General features: G+C 41.1%; 2 protein-coding genes across 3 annotated transcripts in view; one reads left to right on the top strand and one right to left on the bottom strand.

The window, feature by feature from the left end:
* Positions 1-3,316: 3,316 nt before the first annotated feature.
* AK3 (adenylate kinase 3) overlaps positions 3,317-12,593 on the bottom strand; it is a 67,562-nt gene continuing 58,285 nt past the window's right edge. The window contains exons 7-8 of one of the 2 annotated variants that reach the window (XR_010109172.1): positions 5,833-5,858; positions 3,317-3,466 (exon numbers count right to left, since the gene is read on the bottom strand). The gene's annotated coding sequence lies outside the window, so the exon portion shown is untranslated. The remainder of the gene's footprint in view (positions 3,467-5,832; positions 5,859-12,593) is intronic. The other variant, XR_010109173.1, reaches the window with a different exon arrangement.
* Positions 6,280-12,593, top strand: part of CDC37L1 (cell division cycle 37 like 1, HSP90 cochaperone) — a 27,019-nt gene continuing 20,705 nt past the window's right edge. The window contains exons 1-2 of the mRNA XM_003823363.4: positions 6,280-6,593; positions 11,581-11,862. Of these exons, the coding sequence (XP_003823411.1) occupies positions 6,462-6,593; positions 11,581-11,862 (414 nt within the window). The 5' untranslated portion in view covers positions 6,280-6,461. The remainder of the gene's footprint in view (positions 6,594-11,580; positions 11,863-12,593) is intronic.

Raw genomic sequence — 12,593 nt, 5'->3', positions numbered from 1 at the left:
AGACTATCAGGGAATTTTTTTTTTTTTTTTTGAGACAGAGTTTCACTCCTGTTACTCAGGCTGGAGTGCAATGGTGCAATCTTGGCTCATCTCAACCTCCGCCTCCCGGGTTCAAGTGATTCTCCTGCCTCAGCCTCCCGAGTAGATGGGATTACAGGCATGCACCACCATGCCCGGCTAATTTTTTGTAACTTTAGTAGAGACAGGGTTTCTCCACGTTGGTCAGGCTAGTCTCCAACTCCTGACCTCAGTTGATCTGCCCACGTTGGCCTCCCAAAGTGCTGGGATTACAGGCATGAGCCACCATGCCCAGCCTATCAGGGAAATTTGATTATGGTTTGGACATTAGATAACACCAAGCAATTAATTTTTATATACATGATAAATGGGCATTATATATATATGATAATGCCCTTGTGTTTATGTAAGGCAAATATTAACATTGTTTAGAGACATATATTAAGGTATGTAGTGGTAAAATGATTTAATGTCTAAGATTTTGCTTTTAAGTATTCCAGTCAATGAATAAAAGGAATAGATAAAGCAAATGTTGTAAAATCTTGATAATTATTGACTGTGGGTGATGGATGAATGGGGTTTCTGTAATTTTATTCTTTTTTGTGTTAAAAAAATACTCACAATAGGCTGGGCATGGTGGCTGACACCTGTAATCCCAGTGCTTTGTGAGGTAGAGGCCAGAGGATTGCTTGAGGTCAGGAGTTCAAGACCAGCCTGGACAACATAGAGAGAACCCATGTCTACATTAAAAAAAAAATTAGGTGGGCATAGCAGCATGCACTCGTAGTCCTAGCTACTCAGGAGGCTGAGGTGGGAGGATCCCTTGAGCCCAGATGTTGGAAGCTGCAGTGTGCTATCATCTTGCCACTGCACTCCAGCCTGTGTGACAGAGCACAATCTTGTCTCTTAAAAAAAATCATAATAACAATTTTAAAAAACCTTTAACATATAAAATTCCCTTCAATATAAGTCTTACACATACTGAAAGAGAAAATGTAATGGATCTACTCACCTCAAATGCAGATGAGATGAGAAAATTATTGTGGTGTGTAATAATGCTTTACAAGTAATTCAGAGGGACATCCACTTAAAGAGGAAAAAGTAGCGCTGGTTGTTTTGCTTTTTTTTCTTTTTTCAGACGGAGTCTAGCTCTGTTGCCCAGGCTGGAGTGCAATGGCACAATCTCGGCTCACTGCAAGCTCCGCCTCCCAGGTCCGCGCCATTCTCCTGCCTCAGCCTCCCGAGTAGCTGGGACTACAGGCACCCACCACCATGCCCAGCTAATTTTTTGTATTTTTAGTAGAGACAGGGTTTCACTGTGTTAGCCAGGATGGTCTCGATCTCCTGACCTCATGATCCGCCTGCCTCGGCCTCCCGAAGTGCTGGGATTACAGGCGTGAGCCACTGCGCCTGGCCAGCGCTGTATTATAATAGTGATCTCTGCATGAATATCCAAAACAGGAGCTGGCAATTTGAGTATTTCTTTACATATACATGCTTCTCAAGAATTTTCCAGGAATCTTCCAAGGAAGGAATCAAATTGCAATTGCACAGCTTTTAACAATCTTGAAGTCATTTGGGATGTGGACCCACACATGGGTTCTGTTTCACCCAACTTTATTAGAGTTTATGAGTCAGACTCATGTTACTCTTTGGCTTGTGCTTTCATTTACTGGCATTTGTAGGCTCAATGCTTACATAATGATGCAACACAAGTCCTTCCACAAGGGCTGCCCTTGGGCTTTTTGGACTACATAGTCTTTCCATTTAAAAGTAATTTCTACTCAGAAAAAAACCTAATTTGCTCCTTTGAGTTTCAGCTGGCTAGCTCTATGTCCATGGGAGTAATAGGCAAATTATGACCCAAAGCAATTTCCAAGGAATTTTATTTATTATCCAAAATAAGAAAGTAGAAGTGTATGATTAAGTTCCAAGACTTGTTTTAAAAGTGTCTACTGGAGCTGGGCGTGGTGGTACATGCCTGTAATCCCAGCCACTTGAGAGGCCAAGGCAGGAGGATCTCTTGAGCCCAGGAGTTTGAGACCGACCTAGGTAACATAGCAAAAACTGTTTCCAAAGATAAGTGTTTACTATGCCAGGGCACAGGATTCAGATCCTGAAGTCAGCAATGGCTCAAGATGAGGCTACTTCTGATATCATTATATCCACTCCTTATCTCCTACCAAAATATACTTCTTCCTATTCCTTTTTCACCATCTTCTGCCTTTATTTAACCTTTTCTTTTATGCTTGTTTCCATTCATTCATTCTCTATCCATTTATTCAGCCCACATTTATTGGGTGTCTACTGTAAGCCAGGTATTGTTCTGAGCCATGTAAGTACAAGAGTGAATAAGAAACCATCTGTGCTCTCATGGAGCTTACATTCTATTGGGGTAAGAAACATAATAACTAAGTGAACATAAAATAATAGTATGATGAATAGTAGAAAGGAAATATACAAGGTGGTAAAATAGAACAGGTTGAAGAAGAAATGAGAACTTCATTTAGACTCACTGGCCAGATTGGCCTAAGAGTATGAGATTTGGTCTAAGACCTAAGAAGAAAAGCATGACCACTAACAAGCCTTTCAAAGTAAGAGAAAAGGCAAAGGGAATAGCAACTCGAAAGGGCCATGAGTTAGGAAAGGAACTGCCATGTTTGAGGAACTGAAAGGAGTCCAAGAGAGATTTTGGGGTGGGAGAGGGCAAGGAAGGTGTTAGGGAGAGGGTTTAAGAAACGACATTCAGGGCCGGGTGCAGTGGTGCACACCGGTAATCTCAGCACTTTGGGAGGCCGAGGCGGACGGATCACCTGAGGTCAGGAGTTCGAGACCAGCCTGGCCAACATAGTGAAACCCCGTCTCTACTAAAAATACAAAAATCAGCTGGGTGTGGTGGTGCACATCTGTAATCCCAGCTACTCGGGAGGCTGAGGTAGGAGAATCGCTTGAACCCAGGAGGTGGAGGTTGCCGTGAGCTGAGATGGCGCCACTGCAGTCCATGCACTCCGGCCTGGGAGACAGAGCGAGAGACTCCATCTCAAAAAAAAAAAAAAAAAAAAAAAAAAAAAAAAAAAGAAAGGAATGACACTCAGGAATTAGGCTGTCACTAGATTTCACAGGAACTTTATCAATTATGGCAGAGAATGTGATTGCCTACCTTACTGCCACAAACTCTTCCTCCTTGCTAACAGAACTCCAGTTTTGTTTAGGTAGCAATGCATCCAGCTCCAGACAACAAATCATAATTTATGTAAGCCAGTTCTGGCCAATAAGATATAAGGATTTCACTAGAAGATTTCGAGAAATATCTTTATTCTTCATATGAGAGCCACAAGTGAATAAAGCTGTTTTGCCTCCTTCTCTGTCTTCCTGCTTTAGCTTCCGCCATATTTTGATGTGATGTCCAGAGCTGTAGCAGCCATCCTGCAACCATGATGTAACAAGCCTGAAGATGAAAGTAAACAGATTTAGGATGCTGGGGAGGAGGGATAGGGATTGAAAGAAACTGAATCTTCCTTTCCTTTTCCTTTCCTTCCCTTCCCTTCCCCTCCCCTCCCTTTCCTTTCCCTTCCTTTCCTTTCCTTTCTTTCTTTTGCGACACAGTCTCGCTCTGTCACCCAGGTGGAGTACAATGCTGCGATCTCAGCTCACTGCAACCTCCACCTCCCGGGTAGCTGGGATTACAGGCATGCACCACCAGGTCTGGCTAATTTTTGTATTTTCAGTAGAGATGGGGTTTTGCCATGTTGGCCAGGCTAGTCTCGAACTCCTGGCCTCAAGTGATCCACCCGCCTTGGCCTCACAAAGTGCTGGGATTACAGGTGTAGGCTACCACGCCTGGCCTGAACCTGAATATTTAATGACATCTTCAAACTGCTAAGCCTATCCTGGGGTCATTCTTTTTGTTAAATACACAATAAATGTCCTTATAGTTTAGGTTTCTTTTAGCTGAGGTTTCAGTTATTTGCATTGAAAGCATATAATTGATATAGCAGGGGTGAGACATGATATGATTTATGTATTTTTTAAAAATCTCTCTGGCAACAGTATGAAGAGATTGTAAGGAGCAAGAATGGAACAGAAGCATGGAAGACTACTGCAGTAGTTCTGAGAAGCAATCATAGTGTTCTGGCCTAGGGAGTACGCAGTAAAGCAGGAAAGAACATAGATTCAAGATGTATTTGGGGGTAAAAACAGTAGGACTTGCTGTTGGTATGAGAGGCAAAGGAGAGGGAGGAACTAAGGCTGAACTCTAGGTTTTGGACTGGATGGTGATGCCATTGATTGACACGGAGAAGACCCAAAGAAGTTTGGGGAAGGGGGTGAGATCAAGGGTTTGGATGTGTTAAATTTAAGATGTGTATGAACCATGAAAAAGAGATGACAAATCAGCGGGTAGACATGAGTCTGGAGCACAGGGGTAAGGTCAGGACTTGGATTTCAATTTGAGAATTATAGATACACAGATGTTATTTAAAGCCACAGGAATAAACAGGATTCTCCTCACTGGCCAAAATATGAGGAACTCTAAAGTTAGAGGTCAGCTAGAAGGGAAGAAGACTGAGGAGAAGTAGTGAAAGAGGTAGGAGAAAAACTAACAGCATTAGCGTTTATATAGGGCTTACTTTATGCCAGGCACTATTCAAAGCACTTTGTGGCTTCATGGAAGCAAAGAGAAAAATGTTTTTCTTTTCTTCCTCCCTTTCCAGTCTCTCCTGTGACTTTCACCCCTAAATTCAAAAGGTTTAGGTGCAAAAGTGATTCTCAGCTTTTATTTGTAATTAATTTTATAGTAATCTTGTACTGTTATAATACTATAATTATAGTATACATTCATTGGAAAAATATTCAAACAGCACAGTACAGGGAAGCTAAATGTGGAAAGTAAAGATCCTCAGAAGCTTTCCTTCCTAGGCTCACCCACCAGAGGTAATCATTAACAGTCTCTTGCATATCCTCCAGGAATGTTCTGCGCGCACACACACACACACACACACACACACACACACACGGACGCAAACAAATACCATCCCTCTCTCTTCTCTCTCTGTATACGTACGCATATGTTTAATTCTGCAAGTTGCTTTGTTTAAAACTCAATACCTTTTGGAGGTATTTATATATCAGCATATTCAGATACAATTTACTTTTTTAAAAAGGGTAATATGCCATTGTATTAATTTTCCATAATTTAAGTTCCTCTATCGATGGACAATTAGAATGCTTTTTTTTTTTCTTGCCACACACACACAAAAATTGCTGCCAGAAATCTTTGTAGTAAATCTTTGGATATTGGTGCAAAAATAATTGTTGCATACTTTCTTAGTGGTGAAATTGCTGAATCAATCCGCTCAAGCCTCTCATATTGTCAAATTACTCCTCCTAAAAGGTTATACTTAATGACATTCTCACATCATTTCCTTACGTCTTGGTACACATTTGGTATTAAGCGACTTCACAAGTTTGCCAATCTAAATACATGGAAAAAAATGGCGTCATGTTGTTTTTATTTGGGTCTCTTTATGAGTAGGGCAGCAAGACCTGATTGTTAAACGTGCAAGTTTTGAAGTTAAACTCCCTGGGTCTGGATCCTACTTCTTCCTTGTAAAATGTGTGATCTCGGGCATGCTGGGTCTATTTCCTCGTCTCAAAAAAAGGGGATAAAGAGAGTACGTATCTTTAGGCTTAAACAAGATACGCAGGCATACAGGAAGCCCTTCTTATGCGTTCGCTACTAGCGGTACTGATCCTAATTTTTTTGAAGCCGTGCTGGCTCCGGTACTTTATTTTTGGCGTGCTCCTCCAACCAACCAAGTTTCGCAGAATTCTGTTGTTGCCTGTAATTAGAAATGAGACGAAAATTGGCTCCGCTTGTTCAAAATTCTCCTCCCTCCGCCCCAACTCTGCCTTAGAATCACTGGTTTAAATGTCAATGTAAAGGAATGAGTTGCAATTTTTAAGCAACATGTAAAGTGGACACCTGGTCTGAGTACCTCCCGGCGGCCAGGACCCGCCGTTTTCGGTATAGGGAACACCAGATAACAATATATAACGCTACCTAACAAACGTTTCTCCACCCACAGCGCCATCAGCGGTTAAGTTTGCAGTGCCGAAGAGCTGCAAGAAAACGGGGCTTGAAACAGGAATACAATTGCAGAGCCACCCACTACACGCAAAGGGCCCGGGACGCGCCTCCACAGCCCCGCCCCAACCGGAAGTGACGCACCGCGCCGACTATTTCTTCCGCCGTCCGCCGGCGGCGAGGCCCAGGCTGTCGCCGGGTGTGCAGCGGCGTCGCGGCCAGTGGAGGGATTCTGGGTAACGGCCCCGACCCCCCGGCTGGGCTTCTGGCTCGGCGCAGCAGGTTCCATTCACGCCAAGTCTGTTGGCAGTGGCACTTGTAGGGCCAAGGGCGGTTGTAGGACCCGGAGCAGCCGGACATGGAACAACCGTGGCCGCCTCCGGGACCCTGGAGCCTCCCTCGGGCCGAGGGTGAGGCTGAGGAAGAGAGTGACTTGGACGTGTTCCCCAGTTCTCCCCGCTGCCCGCAGCTGCCAGGCGGCGGCGCCCAGGTGAGAGGGGGCCTGCGTTCTGCGGAGGGATGGAGTGGTGCTGTCGCCAAACCCCTGGAATGCCGCGTCTCCCAGACCCTCTTCTACGCCTTTTTCTACGCCCACCTCACTGCCGGGGGCCGGGGACCTGGGACCTGACGCCTGATGCCATCCCACCCCTTTTATGGCATCTTCGGAGGGGAGACGGGGTGGCCATATATTACCAACCTCCACCTCCACGCACATGTTTTCTTTCGCCTTGGCTGATTCCTATTCACCCTTGGAATACCTTCCTCCATCTCCCCTTCCTGACAGCACTCAGATTTGGGGCGGCTCATGCTGTAACGTTGACCCTTTGTCCTCTTGTGAGAGGTTTTCCCCAAGCACTTTATTCTGTTAAAGGCTCCAGCATACTTGTGCACAGTTGCTAGGAACAGTGAATGATTGTAGTTCAGCATCACACTGAGTCCTGACAAAGATTTCACATGCGATTTTCACCGATGTTGACAACTGAGTAAATTCTTTAAACCTCGCTTTTGACGCTGGCGTACATCTCTCCCATTCGCGTGACCATCTTTGCCTTACTGTTTTGTTTTTTAGTTTTGCTTCACGTCATTTTCCAGTGAAAATATATACGCATATACTTGTCTTTTCCTTCAGACTTCTCTTAGGTTCCTGGTATTGTGTTTTCAATCCAGCATTCCTGCCTTCCTGCGACTGAAGCGTATCCAAATGTGATATACTACTAAGGATTTTTCAGGGACCTATCTTAGGGGATACTTACATACTCGCATCACCTTGTCCTGTTTTTTTCTCCGAATCCGTGTGTGTTTTGGAAGTATATTTCAGAATCACAGACTAAACACTAATATATTCAATGGATCATAAGTGTCTGCCGCCTTCTTGCAAAATGGGGCTCCCAAGAGTGTAACAGATTTAATAGTAGCTTTCCTCTCAACTTATTTTGCTAGATGTTAATGAGAATGAGTTAAATTGCTTACCAGTAAGCGTGACATTATCAATCTTATGTCCAGCTAACAGGGTTAGTTGGCTTCACACAGAGAAAAATGCTGTTTCATAACCACTGTCTGTACTTTGGCCAGCTAAGTCACTGGGGAACTGCAAGACATTTTTTAGGAGGACAGAATGAGAGTTGATGGGTCCATCATTAGTCACCCACTAATTTTGGATCACTAGTGTCATCTTTATATACAAAATGTATTATAAGCACATGATGTGCTAGGGAGGAAAGAAGAATGAACAGCAGATGCCATTGTCAATTTTGAAGGCATATGAAGAGAAAAAAGGGTGTCAAGAATTTCAGTGCATTGTGGTTGAATTACAGAAGTAATCTAGAGAAATATCTGTATGTTAACTTCTTACTTGTGCACTTCTAAATTTGTTTAGCTGGAAGAGATTTTAGAAGTGAGTAAGCTTATCTCTCTCATTAAAAGTGATTTCCCTGAGGCCATATAACTAGTTAGTGGCCAGGTTAAAACTAGAACCCACTTATGACTCCTAGTCCAGTATATTTTCCCACCTACTGCACTGCCCACCAGAGTTCGAGACCAGCCTGACCAACATGGAGAAACCCCGTCTCTACCAAAAATACAAAATCAGCCTGGTGTGGTGGCGCATGCCTGTGATCCCAGCTACTCGGGAGGCTGAGGCAGGAGAATTGTTGGAGGCAGAGGTTACAGTGAGCCGAGATCACACCATTGCATTCCAGCCTGGGCAACAAGAGCGAAACTCTTGTCTCAAAAAAAAAATTTTTTTTTGCAAACTGATTATTAATTCTGAGTTCATGTGTTTATTACAAACCTACTTATTGGTCTTGCTGGCTTTAAGACTTAAATTTTTGGATTGGAATATTTGGAAAAAATAAAATGTTTAATTGATTAACATTTTATAATCCTAAAAAAAGCTTTGGCTTAATTTTATCAAATAAAGGGGATCTAGACTTCTTAATGTAGTATGTGATATGTAGTTCTTAGATCCAATTAATGTAAAGGCAGATCATGTTTAATGCCCCTCTAAAACTTCTGTATGGTCATGGATTAGAATGTGACCTAATATTTTATTTAATATCTGAATACATGTTGGATAGTTTGCCCAAATGGCCAAATGTTGTCTGGGTAGTTTGTGGAGAATTAAGACATAAATTATTTTTAGAATTTTTCGATTTGAGAAAAGAATATTTGCTCCCAAATAATTTGAAAATGCAAGATAATTTCTATTTATCCATATTACCATATTACTTTTCTTGATATATTATCTTTTCTTTTTTTTTTTTTTTTTTTTTTTGAGGCAGTGTCTTGCTGTGTTGCCCAGGCTGGAGTGCAATGGCACGATATTGGCTCACCACAGCCTCCGCCTCCCAGGCTCATGTGATTCTCCTGCCTCAGCCTCCTGAGTAGCTGGGATTACAGGTGCCCACCACTGTGCCCAGCTAATTTTTTTTTTTTTTTTTTTTTTTGAGATGGAGTCTCGCTGTGTCACCCAGGCTGGAGTGCAGTGGTGCAATCTCGGCTCACTGCAACCTCTGCCATTCTGGGTTCATGCCATTCTCCTGCCTTAGCCTCCCAAGTAGCTGGGACTACAGGCACCCGCCACCATGCCCGGCTAATTTTTTGTATTTTTAGTAGAGATGAGGTTTCACCATGTTAGCCAGGATGGTCTCGAGCTCCTCCTCGTGATCCGCCCGCCTCGGCCTCCTGAAGTGCTGGGATTACAGGTGTAAGCCACCACTCCCGACCATGCCCAGCTAAGTTTTAAAATATTTTTAGTAGAAACGGGGTTTCGCCATGTTGGCCAAGCTGGTTTCGAACTCCTGACCTCAGGTAATCCACCCGCCTCAGCCTCCCAAAGTGCTGGGATTACAGGCGTGAGCCACTGAGCCCAGCTAAAAGAAGTTTTATATACAAAAGTTCTTACATCTTTTCTTACAAAATAAGTTTTATAGCTTAATTTTTCTCCTTTTCCTGGCTCTGTTTTAAGCATAGCTAGTCTACAGTTATTCTTGCTCCTATTCTAAGATAACTATTCTTGATCCTATTCTAAGATAACAAAAAGTAAAAATAAATATTTTATTTTAAAATATATTTTATATTAAAATATTTTATATTAAAATATAATATATTATATATTATATATATTATATTTATATATAAAATATATATTTAAAATAGATTTTAAAATATACTTTTTATATATATTTTATATATATATTATTTTTATATATAAAATATATTTTATATATATTTTATAATATATGAATATATATTATAAAATATACTTAGGGACATGGTTTATAGTACCTGGGCTCCAAACCTGCTGAATGAGTAAATAAAACATCTGAATAGCAAGTGTCCACATTTGTCCCAGTACAAACGTGAGTTTGCCTGAAGACTCAGCTAAGAGGTAGGGTCCTTGGTTACTACTTGGCTCAGAATTGTTTACCACCACCAGTCAGTAAACAAATAAGCATGATATTGGATGACAAACACCACAATAGAACTATGCATAACTTGGGTCGGGAGACACTGGGTCAGAAAAAGTTTAGGGCATGCCAGAATCTGGATGAAGATAGGAGTTTCTGTAGGAGTTACCTCGAAGAAAGAGGATTGCCAAATTGAAGTGAGGGACAAGGGTGGGAAAGGGAAGAATAAGCAAACAAGTAGAAGAGCAATGGGAACTGAGTCTAAAGAGGTAATGGGAAATGACATCACGAAGGGCTTTGCCACAGAGTATGTACTTTATCCCAAAGCTAAGAATGAAAAAAAAGATCAGATTCATTTTTTGGTAAGATCACTCCAGTCTAGTGGAGTGGAGAATGGCTTGGGATAAGAGTCTGCATTTGTATAATTCACATGTGAAATTATAAGGGCTTGAATAGTGATGCAGATATGGGAACAGATTGGAGAGAAATTATTCTGAAGTTGATCTACATTTGATGAAGAACTCATAAAGAATGTGCCTTCAGCTTTTGTTTTATAGAGCCAGGGAATATAGGGTATTGAATGTCTATCACAGTACTTTACATGTAGTAATTAAGTAAATAAAAGTAATTACTACTGCTTCGGAGTAGTACGGTCAGCAGGGTAGACCATTGTCACTTTTAAGAAATGTAACTTTGCGGCCAGGCGCAGTGGCTCATGCCTGTAATCCCAGCACTTTGGGAGGCCAAGGTGTGTAGATCACGAGGTCAAGAGATCAAGACCATCTTGGCCAACATGGTGAAACCCTGTCTCTACTAAAAATACAAAAATTAGCTGGGCATGGTGGCACATGCCTGTAGTCCCAGGTACTTGGGAGGCTGAGGCAGGAAAATCACGTAAACCCCAGAGGCAGAGGTTGCAGTGAGCTGAGATCGCACCTTTGCACTCTAGCCTGGTGACAGAGCAAGACTCCATCACAAAGTATATATATATAATTTGCCTATTTTGATTAGGAATAAATTAAAGGATATCTGTCTGATATAATCAGTTATAAATGGAAATATCCAATAAGAACTTCTCAAATCACCAAGGATTGGAAAAATACAGATAGAAAATAGAAACCAAGAAACGATTACTTCTAGATAAAAGGAGGTTTTTTTGTAGTGAAGAATTTGGAGAACAAAATTATAAAGGCCTGGTTGTCAGCATGTTGAGTATTGAGGTGATAGAACTAGATTTAAGCTTTGTTCTCATTATTCTGCTTGTTCAGGATTATGAAGACTATTAATTAAATGTTTGTTAAGCACTAGCTTTATGCAAGACACTGTGATAGTTGCCAGGCTTTTTGTTGCTGTTAGTTGTCAGGGGATAGGCATAAATTAACAAAGAAGTTTAGAAGTTAGTTGATGAAACAAGGACTAAGATATAAAAACATGACTGCAGACCTAGAACACAGGATATACTATATACCAAAATATTGTACAGAAATCCTTTGAATTAAGAAAAATTGAACTGTGCTGCACAAACATCCATTGCTTTCTTCATTTCTTACAAATATTGTTTTTATCCAGATGTATAGCCATGGAATTGAATTGGCTTGCCAAAAGCAGAAAGAGTTTGTGAAGAGCTCTGTGGCGTGCAAATGGAATCTTGCTGAAGCTCAACAGAAACTTGGTAGCTTAGCACTGCATAATTCTGAGTCCTTGGATCAGGAGCATGCCAAAGCACAAACAGCAGTATCAGAACTGAGGCAACGGGAAGAAGAGTGGCGACAGAAAGAAGAAGCTCTAGTACAAAGAGAGAAGATGTGTCTGTGGAGCATGGATGCCATTAGCAAGGATGTTTTTAATAAGGTATGAGCTTTTACTGGGCCATAATGAAAGGAGAAAAACTGAAGTGTTTGTACAAACCAGTTGTGCGTATTTGGTAGCAAAGCAGCAGAATCCCATAAACAGTGTTCAATTTTGACAGTTTATGAAAGGTGCTTGAAAAGTTTATGAAAGTCAGAAAGTCTCAAAGCTCTTGCTGTAGAGCCGCAGACTCCAGGCAGTTAAGTGACCAGACTGAAATACATATTTATATAAATGTACTGCTGAACAAATATTACATATATTAAAAAACATTCACAAGAATTTGATATAAGGATGGGAAAATATATCAGTTATGAAATATTTTCCTCCACATATATTTTGTACCCCCTACACTGATTATCACTACTTTAGAGTTCCTTTAATGCAACTACCTTATTTTTATAAATGAGGAAACTAAGTGGAAAAATAAGTAGAGTGACTTGATAACTTAGTGGTGGGTTAAATGTGAGAAATTCCTGACTCTGGGATTGAGAGATAAGATAAAGAGAAGTGTTGAATATCCTTTATTAAGTGCCTTTAAGAATGAAGGCTTAGACTTTTAAAATCTCATGTTTTTCAAACTTCAGGGTTTTATACCTCAGTTTTCCATTTGAAAACTAGAGTTTTTAGAGATTGATTTTCAAATGCATGAAAAGGGGAGAAAAGGCAAAACTTCATGAACTAGTATTTTAAATGTGGAATAAAATGATATTTATTGAAAAATAGGCCAGGCT

This window comes from Pan paniscus, chromosome 11 (assembly GCF_029289425.2).
Source record: "Pan paniscus chromosome 11, NHGRI_mPanPan1-v2.0_pri, whole genome shotgun sequence".
Lineage (NCBI taxonomy): Eukaryota > Metazoa > Chordata > Mammalia > Primates > Hominidae > Pan > Pan paniscus.
Note: the sequence above shows the minus strand (reverse complement) of the source record. Positions and strands in the feature narration are given on the sequence as shown.